This window comes from Thermobia domestica, chromosome 15 (assembly GCF_964235325.1).
Source record: "Thermobia domestica chromosome 15, izTheDome1.hap1.1, whole genome shotgun sequence".
Lineage (NCBI taxonomy): Eukaryota > Metazoa > Arthropoda > Insecta > Zygentoma > Lepismatidae > Thermobia > Thermobia domestica.
This window is the reverse complement of record NC_137468.1, coordinates 119,440,975-119,461,847: the sequence shown is the minus strand read 5'-3', so window position 1 is coordinate 119,461,847 and position 20,873 is coordinate 119,440,975. Positions and strand designations below refer to the sequence as shown.

General features: G+C 35.8%; 1 protein-coding gene across 1 annotated transcript in view; it reads right to left on the bottom strand.

Moving 5' to 3' along the window:
• The window catches only part of LOC145671217 (uncharacterized), a 682,733-nt gene that overhangs the window by 210,787 nt on the left and 451,073 nt on the right, over nucleotides 1-20,873 (bottom strand). The window contains exon 9 of the mRNA XM_081740095.1: nucleotides 8,477-8,592. Coding sequence (XP_081596221.1) covers nucleotides 8,477-8,592 — 116 coding nt within the window. The remainder of the gene's footprint in view (nucleotides 1-8,476; nucleotides 8,593-20,873) is intronic.

The window sequence follows — 20,873 nt, the reverse complement described above, 5'->3', positions numbered from 1 at the left end:
GATTTTTGGTGTTTCGTGAAGTTTGCACCGAAACATTAAAGTCGATATAAAATCTTTATTTACCCAGAACTATTGGTCTAATCTAGCAAGAACTCTAGAACTCTTTGAGTACTACTCAGAACTCGAAAAAATTATAGAGATGTTAAGATTTTTGGTGTTGCGTGAAATTAGCACCAAAATTTTAAAATCGCTATAAAATCTTTATTTACCCAGAACTATTGGTCTAACCTAGCAAGAACTCTAGAACTCTTTGAGTACTACTCAGAACTCTAAAAGAAAATATAGAGATATTAAGATTTTTGGTGTTGCGTGAAGTTATCACCAAAATTTTTAAATCGCTATAAAATGTTTATTTACCCAGAACTATTGGTCTAACCTAGCAAGAACTCTAGAACTCTTTGAGTACTACTCAGAACTCTAAAAAATTATAGAGATGTTAAGATTTTTGGTGTTGCGTGAAGTTAGCACCAAAATTTTAAAATCGCTATAAAATGTTTATTTACCCAGAACTATTGGTCTAACCTAGCAAAAACTGTAGAACTCTTTGAGTACTACTCAGAACTCTAAAAAAATTAAGACATTTTAAGATTTTTGGTGTTGCGTGAAGTTAGCACCAAAATTTTAAAGTCGCTATAAAATGTTTATTTACCCAGAACTATTGGTCTAACCTAGCAAGAACTCTAGAACTCTTTGAGTGCTACTCAGAACTCTAAAAAATATAGAGATTCTAAGATTTTTGGTGTTGCGTGAAGCTAGCACCGAAACTTTAAAATCGCTATAAAATGTTTATTTATTCAGAACTATTGGTCTAACCTAGCAAGAACTCTAGAACTCTTTGAGTGCTACTCAGAACTCTAAAAAAATTAAGGAATTTTAAGATTTTTGGTGTTGCGTGAAATTAGCACCGAAATTTTCAAATCGCTATAAAATCTTTATTTACCCAGAACTGTTGGTCTAACCTAGCAAGAACTCTAGAACTCTTTGAGTACTACTTAGAACTAAAAAAATTAAGACATTTTAAGATTTTTGGTGTTGCGTGAGGTTAGCACCAAAATTTTAAAATCGCTATAAAATCTTTATTTACCCAGAACTATTGGTCTAACCTAGCAAGAACTCTAGAACTCTTTGAGTACTACTCTGAACTCTAAAAATTATAGAGATGTTAAGATTTTTGGTGTTGCGTGAAGTTAGAACCAAAATTTTAAAATCGCTATAAAATCTTTATTTACCCAGAACTATTGATCTAACCTAGCAAGAACTCTGGAACTCTTTGAGTACTACTCAGAACTCACAAAAATTATAGAGATGTTAAGATTTTTGGTGTTGCGTGAAATTAGCACTGAAACTTTAAAATCGCTATAAAATGTTTATTTACCCAGAACTATTGGTCTAACCTAGCAAGAACTCTAGAACTCTTTGTGTGCTACTCAGAACTCTAAAAAATATAGAGATTTTAAGATTGTTGGTGTTGCGTGAAAGTACCACGGAAACTTTAAAATCGCTATAAAATCTTTATTTATTCAGAACTATTGGTCTAACCTAGCAAGAACTCTAGAACTCTTTGAGTACTACTCAGAACTCTAAAAAATTATAGAGATATTAAGATTTTTGGTGTTGCGTGAAATTAGCACCGAAACTTTAAAATCGCTATAAAATGTTTATTTATTCAGAACTATTTGTCTAACCTAGCAAGAACTGTAGAACTCTTTGAGTGCTACTCAGAACTCTAAAAAAAATATAGAGATTTTAAGATATTTGGTGTTGCGTGAGGTTAGCACCGAAACTTTAAAATCGCTATAAAATGTTTATTTATTCAGAACTATTGGTCTAACCTAGCAAGAACTCTAGAACTCTTTGAGTGCTAGTCAGAACTGTGAAAAAATATAGAGATGTTAAGATTTTTGGTGTTGCGTGAAGTTAGCACCAAAATTTTAAAATCGCTATAAAATCTTTATTTACCCAGAACTATTGGTCTAACCTAGCAAGAACTCTAGAACTCTTTGAGTACTACTCAGAACTGTAAAAAAATTAAGACATTTTAAGATTTTTGGTGTTCCGTGAAGTTAGCACCAAAATTTTAAAATCGCTATAAAATCTTTGTTTACACAGAACTATTGGTCTAACCTAGCAAGAACTCTAGAACTCTTTGAGTACTACTCAGAACTCTAAAAAAATTAAGACATTTTAAGATTTTTGGTGTTGCGTGAAGTTAGCACCAAAATTTTAAAATCGCTATACAATCTTTATTTACCCAGAAGTATTGGTCTAACCTAGCAAGAACTCTAGAACTCTTTGAGTGCTACTCAGAACTCTAAAAAAATATCGATTTATTAAACTTTTGGTCGCTAACTTCACGGGGGTGCTGCCGCAAATCGCACTCCACAGGGCGGGTTTCCTCCAAGAACTCATTTGATGGATGAACGACTGAAGGTAACTTCGTCCAGGTTGTGGCGCAAACGTTTGGCCGTTGCTGCTATAACGAAAGTTGCTTCTTTGTCAGTTAACTTCGATCTATTTAACATAGAAGCAAGTTCGGGAAAAGAACTTTCTTCCGGGTTTTCCGCTTTCGTTTTGTCTGAGAACTTAGGCAGAACATGCTGCTGCGAGGGTTTGTATTCGTCATCTAGGTTTTACTTGATTCTAAAATTACTGCTACAGTCACTATCCTTCAAAACAAATAGCGTAACTGCGTTACTGACAGTGTTAACAACAGTACTTGCCTCCATCAATTCGTGTTTTCGTTGCTTCTAGTTTGCCTTCTTGGCTTCCTTTCGAGCAAAAGTTCTGTCCACTGACACCGTATAATCACACTGCACTTCTTCTATCTGAGTGATGAGAAAATCTTTGTCTTCCTTATTTTTGATTTTTCTAAGAGCGTCCGCATGCGGCATATCAAATATATTACTTAAACTTGCCACAAATCTAGCTTCATTGTCTTTCTGTGTAGTAGATTTTCTGTTCCTGCTTTCCTTTAAGTTAGCACATTGGCCCAGGCCGGTAGCCAGCCCAAAAATGTAGGGCGAGCCCGGTAGAAGTTAGGGGGGAGCGATTCAACCATCATATTATTGTTCATTTGCAAGCCTGCCGTGAACATTTTAGGGGGCCGGTAAAAATTTAGGGGGTGCCTGCCCCCTACACCCTCTTGGATACGGGCCTGCGGGCCCTTAATTTTTCGAGTTTCACAATCACATGCTTTTTCTCACGAATTGGAATACGAGCCCTTTCCCAAAGTTGTAATACAGTTTCTCGTATAATACCTCTAGCACTTTCATCAATTGCTCTTTCAAGGTTAGATGATGGTGAAAAAATACGCGAAACATCGTCATTCGAAGGGAGTTTACTTTCGCTCAGAGCTTCCTTATTTGTCCCTAGTAAGTAAAGTATATTCTTATTTCTAGTGGGTTCTACCATGATAATCATCATCATCATCATCATAGGTATTCTGCCTTTATTTGCAGGTTACTTGCCGCAGCTGAGAAGCTTCCATGCTCCCCGGTCCCCCGCTAACCTTTTCGTCTTCGCGTATGATCTTTCTGTTTTAATATCATCCATTAATTGTAGTCTCCTTCGCCCCCTCCCTCTCTTTCCCGCCACCATACCCTCTAGGACGTCCCTCATGATACAATCTCTTCTTAGGCAATGTCCCAACCAGTTCCTCTTCCTTTTCCTAATAATATCTAAAAGTGTTCTTTTCTCACCCACCATTTCTAACACTCTCTCATTCGTTTTCCGCTCGACCCAACTAATTCTTTCCATTCTTCTCCACACCCACATTTAGAAGGCTTCCAGTCGATTTTCGTCACCTTTACGTAATGTCCACGTTTCCGCCCCATACAGTACAACACTCCACACGAAGCATTTTATGAGTCTTTTTCTCAACTCTTTGTTCAAGGTCCCACAAAACAGACTTTTCTTTCTTTTAAAGGCTTCTTTCGCCATTCCTATCCTTGCTTTTATTTCACGTTCGCATTTCATGTCATTACTAAGAATACTACCCAGGTATCGAAAACTATTCACTTGTTCTATGTTCTCCTCTCCTACTTTTATATTTGACACAGACCCCTTCGTTCCGATCACCATGGCTTTTGTCTTTCTAACATTTATTTTTATCCCATATTCTTCAAAGCCCTTTCTCATTTTTTCTAACATTTTATTGATTTTCTTTTCAGATTCTGCAACAAGCGCCATATCGTCTGCAAATCTTATACATCTAATCATTCTACCTCCTACCGAAATGCCATCACCATGATAATAACGAAGCATATATCAACTTTATCAAAAACTCACTATCATATACCACAGTCCAAGTCAACACTGCACCACAACATTTCTAGCTTTTGTTGTGGTGAGTTGCGTATTTAGGGGGGCCTTCCGGGCTTAAGGCCCCCGAAATCTTACTATAATAAAGTATATGAAATATCTTGCAGCATTTTCACATCTTCAGGCAAAGTCTCCCCGAAAGTTAGCAAAGCCACACCGAAACAAAATCGTAAATACGCCACTGATAACTGGTTTCTAAGTTTGCAAGTTTATTTAAAAATCAATATGACTTGTCATCTTTTATTATATAGAAAATCATTAAATACAAATTTATGTTTACCAATTCATAAGTCAATACATACACTGAGAAAAAAATTGTAGGTGGTGTACTTAAAAAGATAGGTTACATGCGTAATTCCTGTAGTTTTTGGACTTAACGTACAGCAGACGCATAACTGAAAACGCACGTTTTATAATACTTTCTGTATAAGTGTTCCATCTATACATACTTTCCGTTTGAAACAATGTAGGCGGTCAGGATCTCACATACAAATGGACGTATATAACATATAGCTGACGAAGGTAACATAAGTATATGCATGTGGTATACGGAAAACTGTTAGATGTCAGACATCCTGCAACGGCATGATGTAACATCTAAGGGCAGTGCCTATGTAGCATACGAATAACGTATGCTCCGTACTGATTTATATAGTAAGCAAGAGGATACCTTATATTTGTATAATATACTGCTGTCCGGAGAACGGATTTTTCTCTGTGTATAAACACATTACAATATAACTTACTTATAACTGTTCCACTACTTTCTCATTCTTAGGATCATAAGAAAAGTTGTTTTCACCAATTATAATCGCATAACAAGTTGTATTATCAGCTACAGCTTCTGAAAAATATACTACAATTTTTATATTTGTTCTCTCATTCACTGATAAATTATTTTTCTTGCTACGGTTATTCACATACATTCTGGTATTTTTAGTGAATTCACTTGGATCATAGTTCATTTCTGTATTGCTACATGTTATTCTCTTCAATATAATATAACCTTCATACATCTAAAATAATCATTCTTATCAATATCTAAATTTCTATTTTCTTTCGGAAACTCATTTCAGCCATTCTTAAGATAAATATTTTTCGCTTTATAATATCATATGTATTAGGTTCTTTATTCTATCTTTTCTATCAGTTTGAAAATGTACACTTACAAAATCAAATTGTCTAAAATTAAACTGAGTAGTTACATCAAATTCCGGGAAAAAACTTTTACATTCTTTTGAACACATTAATAATTGTGAACACATTAATAAGTTCCTAGATTCTTTAAGAATGTACACTACGGTGGTCCAAAATTTCGAAAAGTTGAAATTTTACCGTGGCACCCTTAAATTTGTTCTTTACAAATAAATATTTAAATAATACATGAAAAATTCAAATCAATAGCTCATAATTTAGAGGTTGCGCAATCGATTTAGTTTAACAGAATTAACGATTTATTGTTGTAGTATTGACAATGCGATACACTTTGCTTTTGTGCATTTATTCACCTATATCTATAGTAGTTCATGTTATTATTTATTACAAATCAACTATGCCACTGTAGGAAATGTTCCAACAATGATCAGCAAAGGCTATCGTATCATCTTATATTGGTAATGAAATACCAATCCCTTTGATGCATCCTCTGCATTTTGTATTTGTCATGCCATTAAAACTTTAAACATTTTAAATAATATTCACTGCAGTGATGAACTTGTTCTCACCTACGTTACAAGTTCAGCAAAAAATAACGATTATATCCATATTTTGTTATAATGAAAATAACGATCATTTGTTTAACGATTATAATCCAGGAACACTGCAGTCGGCGAGACATTTGGTAGCAGTAAGCTGATAATTGTAGCGGCTGATTGTTCCCGTTTGTTTACCACGACCAGTGGCGTATTTACGATTTTGTTTCGGGGGGCTTTGCTAACTTTCGGGGGTGGGAGACTTTGCCTGAAGATGTGAAAATTCTGCAAGATATTTCATATACTTTATTATAGTAAGTAAGATTTCGTGATTTAAGCCCGGAAGTCCCCCTAAATACGCCACTGCCAGTTATTGTCGTCAGAGAGTTAGATACAAAATATGAGATTGTAAGGATGGAAGGAACAAGTTCGGTAGGAGTATTTTAGCTGAATGTGAAAATTTTAAAGTAGCTAAATTTACCAAGTAGTTAAAGATGGATGTAGAGTTAATAAAAACTGGACTAAAAGACATTTATTCTACTGTTGAGTTTTGTTTTAATGAAAATGAATAAGTTATTTGGAGATTTTCTATATAATAAATAAGAAATGGCTTCGTATTTATACAAGAGAAATTATATTAATGTTTTAAGACCTATTAAATCGAAAGATTTAGAGTAAAATAAAGCTTACGAAATAAGATTTTGGAAATTAATTCAAACTAAATATACTGGTAAAAGAGTGTTGATGTGCAAAGAAATATGTGAAACAGGAGACTAGTCAAAATACTCCCTGAAGACAATCATAATACCTATGGCTACGAAATCGAACTCGAAGAGATGTGAGAATTATAGAAATATTAGCAGCGTTGCCAGACTCACAGCTCGGAATTATTCCAAAACCTTATCGAAATTATGCTAGATTCGGTCAAATTATGCTAGATCCTCATAATTACTAATTCAGGAGCTAAAAAAACGAAGCTAAGATACGATAACGTAATTTAAAAGCGCAAGAATGCGTGGATAGAACTCAATACTTCACGCACCAAAGCAGTAACTCAACTAAACTAGTGCAGTCGTTGCCAGACTCAATGGCGTATATATCGTATAAATAAATGCAAAATGCTTGTTTACATATTTGAAAGAAAATTACCTCGCAGCATAAGCGGAGTTGGGAATTGTCTGCTGGGGGGCAAATTTTTGGACGGTCTCGGACCTTTCATTTCAGGAATAAAGATCATCATGAAGTCAGACATAAAGATAGTGAAGTTGTCAAAAAGTTGGGGGGAGAATGGCCCCCATAGCTCCGCCCATGCCTCGCAGTTAAAGGATTAGAAAACCCTGGTTGGAGCCACAAAAAGCAAAAAACCCAAAGCCGTTTCTAACCTACTTCGGAAAATACGACTGTCTGTATGGTTTACTGACTGTATGAATCAATGGGAGAGGGTACATTTCTGCCGTTCTTTTCCTTGCCGCGACCAACTTCTTTCTCATCTCCAGGTTTTACGGCTTTTTGATAAACTTGCTGAAATTATGCTAGATTTGGGTATAATGCTAAAACCAAGATGCTAGATGCTAAAGACATGCAAATTATGCTAGATCTAGCATCATTATGCTAGATCTGGCAACGCTGAATATTAGTCTCATATTTCATGAAGTAAAAATTTTGCTTCGAATTCTGAATACAAGATTTTATGGAAGAACAAATGAAAAAACTGAGAAGAAACAGTTCATAGCCATTCATGTTCCATAGGCGATTATTATTCTCTTTTATTAGGTACTTCACAGTCCATTCTACACATTGAAAAGAAGAAAATAGAAAAACGTCTTATGAAAAAAAAATCACTACGGTGAAAATAATTGTTCGCCCTTTGTTCCGAACTAGAAATTAACAATGAAGCTTTCCGTTATTAATATTAAACTTTATAATAAATTTACTGTAAGTCAGAGGCCTATAAATCTACACAATGTGGGGCGTACTAATAACAAGCTAAGGCGTCCGATTTTAGGCTATTTTAATATCTAATATAACATTAATATCGAAAGCTTTTTCTTTTTCTTTTTTTTAGTTTTCAGTTCATAACGAAGGACAATGAATTAGTTTCGGCGTAGTTTTATCTTCATTTGTTAAATATATATATATATATATATTTTTAATTCTAAATCTGTAGTACTTTCCAAAACTGTATATTCACGAAATTCATAGAAGAAAACAATAGATATAACATGCATGTATAAACAAAGAGAAGGAGAGAGAGAAAAGAATCCGCAAGTTATCACAGATCTGTGTCCCGTGCCCAAGAAAGTTCTGTATCTGACCCAGATAAACACAAAAATTTTAGAAATCTAAATTTATTCTAGGAAAATGTTTTAATAGATTAATTCCTCCATCAAAAGCCACAACTTTAGGAAGAGAAGCCTCAACTAAATTATAAGAGTATTTTGTTCGTAACAATACTAATAGTTTACCTGCAAGTAAATTTAAGAGAGATGCCTTGGGTGTTGGTGGAGGTTTCGGAAACAGATTGTCGTCATCTTCTTCTACTATCTCCGGAAGAAACATGGACTGTTTCTCTTCTGGCACCCTGAAAAATTCAGTTTCTGTAAATATATATATATATATATATATATATATATATATATATATATATATATATATATATATATATATATATATATATATATATATATATATATATATATATATAATTCAGTATATCATTTTTATACTTCAGTAAATGTACTTGAAGGGTGGTGAAGGGGAATTCACTTCAGCTACGACGAGTCCCATTTTGTATCCCATACCATGTAAGTTTGATTCTTTGCTATCGGATTTTCCTATTCCACCCGTTCTACCAGTTCATCTAAATTGTTCTGTAGTATATACATACTATTCTTCGAACCAGGGGTCAATACATTATACTTCATTTTCATCTTATATGCTTTAAAGGAAAACATGTGGACAAACAGCACAGTGAAATAGTATGAAACTAGTTATACAAGGATAAACAGTAGCTATATAGATGTGTTTGATGATCTTAACCCACTCCATTAATGTATTTATGAACATGGTAATTTCAAATAGCAAGAAAGTAGGAAATATTTTCTTTAGTTTCATATTTATTATATATATTATATTACAAAGGTAAGTCAAAAATTTTGCAATAGTTCGGTCGTTTGCTTTATGCGCCAAATTACAACGAAAGCTGCCCTGGACACAAAGTATAAAGCAGTATCTTCCACCGATTGAAGTCGCCATTTGACCACTTCATAGATTCCACGTTCTATCTACTAATATTCTTGTTTTCTTCTAATTAAAAATGCAGGGTATGTTTTGGTAAATAATTCCATGCATCAGCTGAAACTGCTTAGAACACTGGCTGGAACTGATACTTAGACAATCAAGAACGAATATGTGGCTAGATATTCCAGATGTTCCTAATATGTTTTGACTGACAGCACATTCGATAGAAGGACGGTGGCTCAGTGGTAGAGTGTTCATCTCTGGTGCTTGGCGTCCCGGGTTCCATCCCAGCCTCCGCCAAGTGAACCTTGTGGTGTACAAACACCGCGTGCATGGGTTTTCTCGGGGTTCTCCCGTTTTCTCCCACTATCTCCATTACTCATCATCACCGTCTCCTTTAGCCTTACCGGCATAAACGTCGGACGTAAAACTCAAAGTTTTTTTTTTTTTTTTTTTTTTTTTACAAAGATTGCAACGCTACACATCTTTTCGGTACACAAAATATGTACTCGTGCTAGCGAACACTTTCGATGGCTTCGTTCATGTGATCTACAGTAGACCACATAAATTCTTGAGGTACAAAATACGTGAGTTAGGCAACCCAACTAACGCCCCTTCCAAGATTAATTACGCCTGGTAGAGCAGCTAGAACAGCAGCATGAAGTTGCCCCCAATGGTTAAAATAACAAATCGTAAAGAGTGTTTTCGTGCAGGAGTGAGGCAAAACGCTGGCTGACGAAATGACAAAAGGAAATTTTTGGATACTTGTACTCACAGTACACAGCACAGTACCAGAAAAAATATACGGACACCAGAGGCGCCGATGAGACTTAAATAATCTTATAGTTAACTGAAATGAGGGATTATATAAATAAGTTAACTTACTGCAAATGATTACACATATATGCGTATCAGATAATATACGGATAGATTATGCGGTATATGTATTAGTTTATTTTTTTAAAAGTAAACACAAAGCCTTGAGCTGAGTTTTGAAACTATTAACAGTAGTCCTACCTGCAAATCAATTAAAGTATGAATTGATATTCACGGGAAGAATCCAGCCCATAATGAAAATTTTGGGGATCTAACAGAACCTGAGCTCCTAGGTTCCGGCGCCACTGATTGCTACGTAATGTTACTTCGAGAGAAGAACTTGTCTGATTTCATTATTCGTTAAATGTCTTTTGAAAATACTAAATATTGTTATGCAGTAATTTATTTGTAAATATTAAAAATGCAAAATAACACTAATTTGATAACACTTAAGCAAGTTGGAGAGCTTATCAATACTAAGCGTATTCCCCCTTAGGTTGCAAATATAATTGAGGGTTCGTGATTTGTTTAATATTTGTGCAAATTTACATATTGAGACAGAAAGACAAAAGTAGAGAATATAGAGTCAATAAACAACAATTTAAAAATGCACGAAATTAAAGGTTAAATCAAATATAGAACCATTAATACTATTAACTCTGTAACTCGTTTTCTCCATTCATTTTTCTTTCTTTATTTTCAGGATTGCATCATCACTAAATTTCTCCACTGGAGATTATCTTTTATTTAGCAGCATCCAACTGGAGTTCAGCCTTGTAATGAAACATTTTAAAATTGTAAACGGCGAAGGCCAGAATCGGAATACGAAACTACAATGCTAACCACTCATATAAAACGTTACTTCTTCCGGATCGACTAAATAAAGAGCCTTTTCTGTTCGCTCAAAACAGTAGCTTGTTAATAGGTTGATTTGCAAAACACAGGAATATGTAATTGAGAACTCGAAGGACATTATATCACTTTATTCAGTAAATTATCAACATTACAGATTTTTTCAAAATACAAAATTCAAAATTCCTTTATTTTGAATCAAATACGACGCGTATATTATACTTGTAAACAAACAAAAGAAGAATCAATTGATGCATAGTAATCGTGGTTCAGCAGTTCGCATCAAGCTGCCGTCGCGACAACACGGGTGTTCTGGTGCTTAGACGTGTACTATAGCCTATTGTATAGTGGACTATATATACGTTAGATGTATTTCGTTGCTTTCATCTCTATATCGAAGCAATTCTACTGAATTAGGAGTTTTACTCCGTACTCTAAATTACTGCCGTTTAGGCGTAGTGTCGGTGTATTAGTGTAAACGTGAAAATGGAATATTAAAAATCTTCAATTTAAACTGGAATTTGACAAGAAGTTTCGTGCAGTTCGACCAGTCCCACTGGAAATCTACCACTGGATGAACTCCATTTTCCAAGGTATTTTTGATCACATCGGTGCCATGCAGTTAAATAGTGATTTTTTTTTTGTATTTTTCTAAAATTCAAAACGCAACAAGAATACGATGACTTTGCAGCTCAGGCGCCTAGTGAGGTCCCATTCACTCATTCCAATAAGGAAGTGAGTTTAGCCAGAATCATTTCCGCCGTAGGTTTGACTACCCTCCTTCGTGTGTTTGAGTTGCCTATCGAGGCACCGAATAACTTATTGAGTGAGGCTCTTAGTGCATACGGTTCAGTGATTAAAATTGAAGATCAGAAATGGGCCCCTCCTTATCCTCCTGGAATCAAAACTAGAACTCGCCATGTACACATTAAACTGACATCTCATGTGTCATCCCGACTTCTAGTCCATGGTTATAAAGTAGGTGTATCATATAGTGGACAACAGATTACATGGTTTCGCTGCCACAGCTCTATGCACACAGTAGCGAACTGTGGAATGAAACGGGGGGCTCAACCCCGGGGGAAGTGAGTGTCAACACGACCACTTCCCCGTCAATTCCTCGCATGACAGAACTCGGAAAAGTGACTCCTATGACATCCTACAAATTAGCCCCCCGGCCATTTCTACGCAATCTGGTGACCAAGAAGATGCATCGACCCTTGGTCTGTTGAGCATCGACCCTCGGTACAAGACCCAAATGAGGTCCCTGCACTTACAATATAGTCCATTGAGAAAGCGAAGGAAGATACCCAACTTCCAAGTAAACGAGTGTCTTTATCGACTTCATCGGAGGCCTCCGGCATACGAGTTGAGCAGCATATCACCTCACACACCATGGAGGTTGAACCCAACCCATCACCAGTTGAGGATAGGAAGGCCCCGCCAGAGACACAGGAAGAGAATCTTGAAACCCTTGAAAGTGATTTTCTCCAGCATCAGACACAAGGGATTAAATTTAGCGATGTTATTTCTAAACAAAAAAGATGAAAATTATCCCGGAAGGAGGAACTGAATTCTCACTTGGAAACCAGCCAAGTCTCTCTGTCTTCCGAACCACGCTGTCTGCATTCGTCTTGTATTTCAATATGCAGTTCTTATTAGTTTCATATCGTACCTCTTTAATTTATGTTCACTTTTAACCAACTATGCACCTGTTGAAAATGTTTAGTAGACCATTTTTTTTTCCTTGACAGTATGTATACAAATATGTAAAAAAAATTATCCGAACAAAATTCAAAATAATAATTATTTAAAAATATTTCCGGTATTAGATTCTAATTATATTTCTCTCTTTCGCTTATCTTCGCGACCCCCAGGTTGATAAACCCTGTCCTATTCTATTTCTTCTTCTTGCAGACCTCATATTCCTGTGGGTTGAAGCGTTAAGCCAGCGATTCAAGGGCTCCGAATTCGAATCCCGACTGGGGTATGGTTGTTTGTGGATTCTAAAATCTGCATAGCTGTGCTATCGGATACTCAAGACAGGCCGAAAACCTTGGTTGCTTTACGGGCCCAACAATGCATTTGTTGTCTTCTTCTTCTCATTATTATTATTTATACTAATCATGCTGCTCATATTAATAATACTAATTATACTGCTACTATTACTACTACTACTACTACTTCTAATACTACTACTACTACTACTACTACTACTACTACTACTACTACTACTAATAATAATAATAATAATAATAATAATAATAATAATAATAATAATAATAATAATAATAATAATAGTCATACTAATAACAATAATAATAATCATAGAAAGCTATTTTTGAGTTGTGGTTTCAGCGTGTCCCTTTTCTCCACCGGGTAAACGTGTTCGTTTGGAACTTAAGATCGTGTATCGTGTTCCATTTGACATCGATTCGCATCAATGACGTACTAGGGATCCCAATCACCACCGACTATTATCATCTTGAGTTTGCAATATTTGTCTTCGTGAGAAAGTAGGTTCCAGTTTATCACATTCTGGCGTGTATGACCAGAGCGCATAACTTTTAGGGGCTATGGTGGTACAATCATTCTACTTCAAATTCGACGACGTTTCGAATCGTAAGAGTAAGCACATTTTCATCTTTCAATGTGTTCTTCCAGTTGTGCAAGTTTCAACGCGATACTCGCCGAGGAGTTGAATAGCTGTCCTTGTCAGTAATTATATTGCATATATAAAAGAAAGAAACATATATTTGTTTATTCCCCATGCCAGGGCCGTACTGCAAACCAGGGGCCCACCGGGAAGATACTTTTTTAGAGGGCCCACTCAAATGTACGTACTGCCCCCTCACCTGACAATAAAAGGGAGTCCGGGAGTGTCACTCCGATCGAGTTTTTATTTTTTGATTCAGGACTACGTAACCAAGGGGGCCCTCAAAATTTTAAAGATTACTGAAAACATTTTCACCATCAAGTTTAAAAAATATGACACGAGTCACTCGTATATAATTCATGGACCCTTTTGAACATGCTGAGAGAGGACCCATCATAGACGTTTTTGATGGAGCCCCCCTTGTATTTTCCCACTCCAGGGACCCCAATGATCATAATCCGGCCCTGTATATTTCCTAAACGAAAAACAAGGTGCTGTAAAATATTTCAAGTTATGGTATCATTTAAGATTTAATTTAGTTGAATATTTCAATATTAGCAAACTTATAAAGCAGAGTGGGAAATAAGGAACCTTTCAAGTGTTGAATTACAAAAAATGTGAAAGATTGTTTTTGCAGCATTATGGGCTAGCAACACTAGTCTGGGATTAGCTGATTTGCATTGCCGGTAATCGTCCTCCGTTTCGTTTACTCTCATATGCGAGGAGTGCGTGACGTGTGCCTTTTTTTTGTACATATCCTGCTACTTGCGACACAAGACAGAGGGCCCATTAATAAATTCACCGTCCAGGGTCCACCGGGAAATTTTCCGGTTTCCCGCCTGGCCAGTATGGCCCTGCACCATGCTATTGTTTTAAATTAAAATCAACCAAAATAGTGAAAATTCACATTGAAATAATCAATTCCGATTCTAGAATATAATAAATTAATTAATACGAGGGAGGATCAAATGAAGACTTTAAAAGTACAATACACTTTAGAATTAACAATGAGAAAAAAATTTTACCTCTTATTTTTTAACGTATTTTCCTTGACGTTGAATGCAAGTATTCCACCACTTCGGAAGTGCATGAGTACCGCGTTTTAAGAATTATTTACTCGTACACCGCATTTTTCACCTCTTCATTACTATTAAAATGCTTTCCTCCTATCGCTTCTTTGTGTGGCCAAATACATGGAAGTCACTGTGTGCAAGGTCTGGTGAATAGTGTGGATGAATGAGACACTCAAATTTTATGTAATCGATAGTCTCAATGGTCAAACGGGCAATGTGCGGTCGGGCGTTGTCATGCAGTAGGGGGATACCTGAGGCTAGAAGTCATCGTCGTTTATGCCTAATTGGAGGACAAAGTTGATTTTTCAGCAGGTTTAAATACGAGGCAGTGGTTACTATCATTTCTTTTTTCCTCCTACTGTTCCAAAGTTACTCTTTTTGCATTCGAGAAGAGAGTGCATATAACCTTTCCTTCTGATGGTTCAGTGCGGAATTTCTTGGTTTCGGCGAAGTTCTATGCCGCCATTTCTTGCTCCGCTTTTAGTTTCTGGTTGACGACAGTGAACCCAGGTCTCATCGCCTGTAACAATCCTGTCCAGAAATTCATCACCTCCGGTGTTGGGACGACGCAAAAGTTTTGCACATTCATCGACGCGACCATCTTTCAATTCAGCAATCAACTGACGTGGGAACCATCTTACAGACCCCTTATTGAAATGCAGAACATTGCACAATGTGTTCAGCTGAACCAAAGCTAATATTCATAATTGTGGCGATTTATTTGAGCATAATACGCCAGGTTTCCTTTACAAGGTCTTCACCGAACGCAATGTTTCTGTAGGTCACTACTAGCCCAGTAAATAAAGGACCGCGAGCTGAAATAATTTAGAAAAGCTGAAAATTTCAGGATTTGTTTTTCATGTGATCTTAAATGAAATATCAAAAGTCCCCTAAAATCCCGTGTGCGCTTCATCCTCAAAATGGCGGCCAAAGATAGCGGCCGTCCGAAATGCGCATGTCTCCCAATTTTAGCTTGTAACTCTGAGACTATTTAAGATATTCCAATTCTGTAAAAGCACTTTTGTTCTAGAAGCTCTAATCTATAACTTTTCTTAATACTTCTTTCTCGTAAAGTTTGACACAAAGCAACCATTTTCCATTACAGTGTAAAGTGATGCATTTTGAAAGTCCTGTTCTTAGATTGGCTGTAGAAAATCTCCAAAACCGTTAGGAATTCGCAAACAATGCTCGGAATAGTTTCGATTGAACATTTAATTAGCTTTGTTTTAAAAAAAAAGAATCATCTAATTCGGAATACAATTAGTCGAGAAATTCGACGTTTTCGAAAAATATAAGTGGACAGAGCTGCTTTCTTGTTACCCAATTGTCCATACTGTGTTCCTTTAAATCTCCTTTTTTTCTTTTTAGTAGCAGAAATAATATATCTATATCTATATATATATATATATATATATATATATATATATATATATATATATATATATATATATATATATATATATATTCAGTAGACACCATTAACATTATTGGCGTAACAGCTGGTAGTCTATATATTATTATGTTGTAAACATACATAAATTTTAAGCTAATGCGGTTCACAGTGGTATGAAAGTAAACAGCAAACCCCTGCCTTCTTATCTCAAAGAATGAAGCAAACAAGAAAAGAAAAGCAGATCATGTCTAAAAATAGAAGAATCAACAATGCATTCGTATCGCGTCTACCTAGAAAGAAGCAATTCCTTCATTGGAAAAGGTTAATCCCGAGGATCCACAATCATTAAAATTTTTTGTTGAAAATGTAACTAGAAGTAAGAAAGGTGATTCAAATATGTTATCTCGGATGCATATCTTGATCTTCCATTCAATTATTTCAATGTGTCGGCCCGTACGTTTATATCACCAATCCATCTAGCAATTGGAGTTTACTGTTTGCGATACTATGGATTTCGTCAATACATAGATAGATATATTTGCATAGTTTTGGAATATCAGTCAGCTACGCCGAAGTAAGAAGATATGAATATTCTAGAATGTGTTCTATTATTCCAATCCAAACCGATCATTCTCAAAATTTGATTCAGTTTGTTTTTGATAATAATGCAGCGAGAACATTAGATGGTCACGGTACTTTCCACAGTATGGGTGGGATTAAAATATGCACACCTAAAAAGGGTAGACAAGATTTACGTATAGAACGTGCTGCACTGTCTTCAGCAGTTATGTATCCGCTCTTGCTAGAAGGTATATTAAATTTTATAACAAACCAACAAACAATTAACTTTTAAATATTGAAATAAAGAGTTTGATACCGGCAGAAAATATGATAGTACAAAATCTCCGATATGCTAATTTTCACAGATGAAGTTTGACTTCTCATGCATCTCATAAAATATTCACCTAAGACGGTGGAATGGTTTCATGCACACTATCACTATGACCATCGGCAGTTTGAAATGAGAAGCATAACTGCAGGTCCTCTTCTCAACTGGAAATCATCAAATTTCTGTACAATTTACACTTCCTTTCTATTTACTTGTGACGAAAGCAAAAAGGCGGGATAGGATTCTTGTATCGTTACTTTTGAACAGCTTCTGCATTGGAAGACAGTGAAAATAAAACATCTGCTCAACAAGATAGTGATTTAGCTAAAGTAGTTGTCAGACTGGAAGGATATCACCCTCTAATGTCATACTTAGGTGTCGTTGGACATATTATCTGGTACTTTAATTGAAGAGCTTTAGAGTTTGTTGTATGCGCAAAATACTGTGGTACACATGTTAAATGGAACTACATATGCAAGAGCACTGAGAGCACTAAGCACTTTTTGACTTATATAGCACCATCAACAGATTTGCAGTTTAGTTAGGGACCTTGAAGAGAGTAATATATGTTTAAGTATCGATGAGTTGATCATAGGTACAAAAACCGTAAACGACTTAAAGGATAATCCAGACATTAAAATACTTATGACCTATCTAGCCGAGTCAAAGCTGAACTGTGGCTTCAAAGTTTGGAACAAGTAAGATTGATAATACTTTATATTCGAGCGGAGCGTCCTGGAGACTGGACTTTCATATTTATACGACGAAATGCATGATTCCAAACTTTTACGCAGCAGAACATTTGAACTACGCAAAATCTACACAGTTTTATCTGCAACAGATGGAAGAATTGGGAAATAAACTAAAACCAACAAAACTTAAAAAATACTTTGATGTGCGAAGGAAGGATTGCTTTTGGAGTGGAAGTGCAACAGATATGGTAATTGAACAGAGTTTGATAAGGGCAATGAAAGCTTCCGGAGGCGGGATATTGGCTGGCTCGGTCTTATCTTTTCCAATTACAATGGAAGTGAGTGAAGCCTTAGAAAGTTTCTGTAAAAAATGGTCGTCATTCTCTGAACAGCATATAGAAACTAGACCTTCGGTCAGAAGACAGATGATCAAGACATCAGAAAACTTTCTGATTGGCTTAGTCTTCACAACCCGTTTGAACAGTTCTATCAAAAAGACCTTCTAGTCAACATTGCAACTGGCCTAGTAACTGGTAAGAAAGTTAACTGTGAAAGGGGGGAAAGAGATAGGGTCAAAATCACTATCTCAAATGATAGGTAAAACCTTTGGTAGCGTAGTTCTAAAAAGAAAAGAGAAGGTTGTGTGTCTGCTACAAGCAATACAATTAATATTAGGAAGAAAGCTGTTAGCATCAACTCACTTTAGTTGTTCAGCCGAATTGCTGCGGTATTGCAATCATATGAATAGATGCATGATTTTTTAAAATATGAACTAGCACCTTATTCTTCCTCCTTGTTTGATGAAATTTCAATTAGAAAAACTAGAAAATCTGTACTTGTGAACGTTGTAGGACCTATAGAACCCTGTATGAAAACTCTATCAGAATTGAGTTACGATGTAGACGGTGGTTTCTTACTTCATGCGGTTGTTTGTCCGATATTAACACATATGCAAATACTTCCGAAAAATATGTACAATATATACAGAAACACATTTCACCGTGCAGAGCTGCAGTTTTTGATGAACACCAAAAATGTTGAACGACAGAGAAGAGCAATGTCAAAGATGTCTCTACAATCGCATTTGATGAAAATACTAAAGTAACTACTGAGCAAGCACCCTTTTTACTGAACTCTGAAAATAAAAGACGTTTGATTGATTTCTTCAGAACCCACTTTAACTCTTCAAGCATTACAGTGTACGAAGCTGAAGGAGATGCAGATGATCTGATTGTCAGCACAGCCATTAATCTAAGTAAATAGAACACTTTTGTTGCTGTAGTAGTAGGAACTGACTCTGACTTATTGGCCATCTTAATTCTCGAACAATTCCAGACACTACAATGTACTTTGTGAGGGCGAAAACAAACAAAATTGAACAGAAATGCTTCCACATTGGCAACATCCAAAGGAAACTAGAGTCACTGAAGGACATCTTTCACAGGGTGTCTTCATGCTATCACAGGGTGTAACACATCATCATGTTTTTTTCAACAAAGGCTGCCATCAAAATTCTTCAGAAGTAGCAAGAACTATCTAAAGCGGTCACAGTTTTCCACCAACCCAATTTAGATCCCCAAATAGTCATTAAAATAGGAGAAAAATTGGTTACGCGGTTGTATGGAGAACACAATCAAATTTCTTTAGACGAACTTCGATATAAGCCTACAACAGGATAATGACTACAAAACTATCCTCAAAATTCAATTTGGCAAATTTCCCTCTTACAAGTGCTGCTGCCTGTCAACACAGTGTATGTGTTTACCTTCAAGTGCACCAATGATTGGGGAATGATTTGAACCCAACAAAATGGGGGTGGCAATTAATAGAAGGTAAATTGTTTCCAGTGGCAATTAATAGAAGGTAAATTGCTTCCAGTATAATAAACTTAAAAGCTGCTTCTGACAATCTGCTGAACCTTGTATCTTGCCCATGTAAGATCAGAACTCAGAAAGACTGTGACAGCAAATGTGAATATAGAAAGGCAGGACTGACTTGTTCCAAACTTTCTTTCAATTGTAGGGGAAATATTTGTTCAACTATGTTAATTCCTGACGACTCTGAAGACCATGAAATTTTCATGTATTAAAGAAGGTAGGTGTAATACATATATTTTTTAAACTTTTTACTCCCTTTTTGACTATTTACAAGGAAGAATCTACTGCACAAGAAGTTCAAATGAGATGTAAAAACGGATACTTAATTTTCAACAATGGTGGCTCGTTGGTATGTAATCAGTGGGGCACAGTACATAACTGTAAGTTGGGTTGTGTATCTAAAAGTAGACTCAATGCAAATTGACCATTTGGTATCCTTATGAATATACAATGAAACTTAGTTATTCCGTGTGCACCACGGGTTACATAACAACGAGCCTCTACTGTTTTCAATGTACTTAGAATTATATTACTCTTAACAAAATTTACAGAATAGGGTTTTTATTTTTCATAATAAAAGTGCTTTTTACAGAATTAAAATATAATAATCCCTTTTCTAGCTGTTAGTTTTTTTGGGGGGACATGTCGGACAAGTGTCCTCTTTGGTCGCCATTTTGGTATGAAATTCATATAGGTTCTATGACAGTTTTGAAATTTCAGTTTGGAATCCAAGGCATGAATGCCATAAATCCAGCACAACTATGAATTTCGAAACTTTAAGTGCTGGAATAATAGCGATTTTTATCCAACTACTTTTAATTAAAAACATCGAATTCCTCGACTAATTGTATTCCGATTTAGATTATTCTTTTTTTAAAACAAAGCTAATTAAATGTTCAATCGAAACTATTCAGAGCATTGTTTGCGAATTCCTAACGGTTTTGGAGATTTTCTACAACCAATCCAAGAACAGGACTTTCAAAATGTATCACTTTATACTTTAATGGAAAATGGTTGCTTTGTGTCAAACTTTACGAGAAAGAAGTATTAAGAAAAGTTATAGATTAGAGCTTCTAGAACAAAAGTGCTTTTACAGAATTGGCATATCTTAAATAGTCTGAGTGACAAGCTAAAATCGCGAGACATGCGCATTCCGCACGGCCGCTATCTTTGGCCGCCATTTTGAGGATGAAGCGCACACGGGATTTTAGGGGACTTTTGATATTTCATTTAAGATCACATGAAAAACAAATCCTGAAATTTTCAGCTTTTTCTAAATTATTTCAGCTCGACACCCTTTTTGGTCCTTTATTTACTGGGCTATACGCGATGAGTCTTTCCCAGCTGAGAAGCATCCTCCACAGATGATAAGCA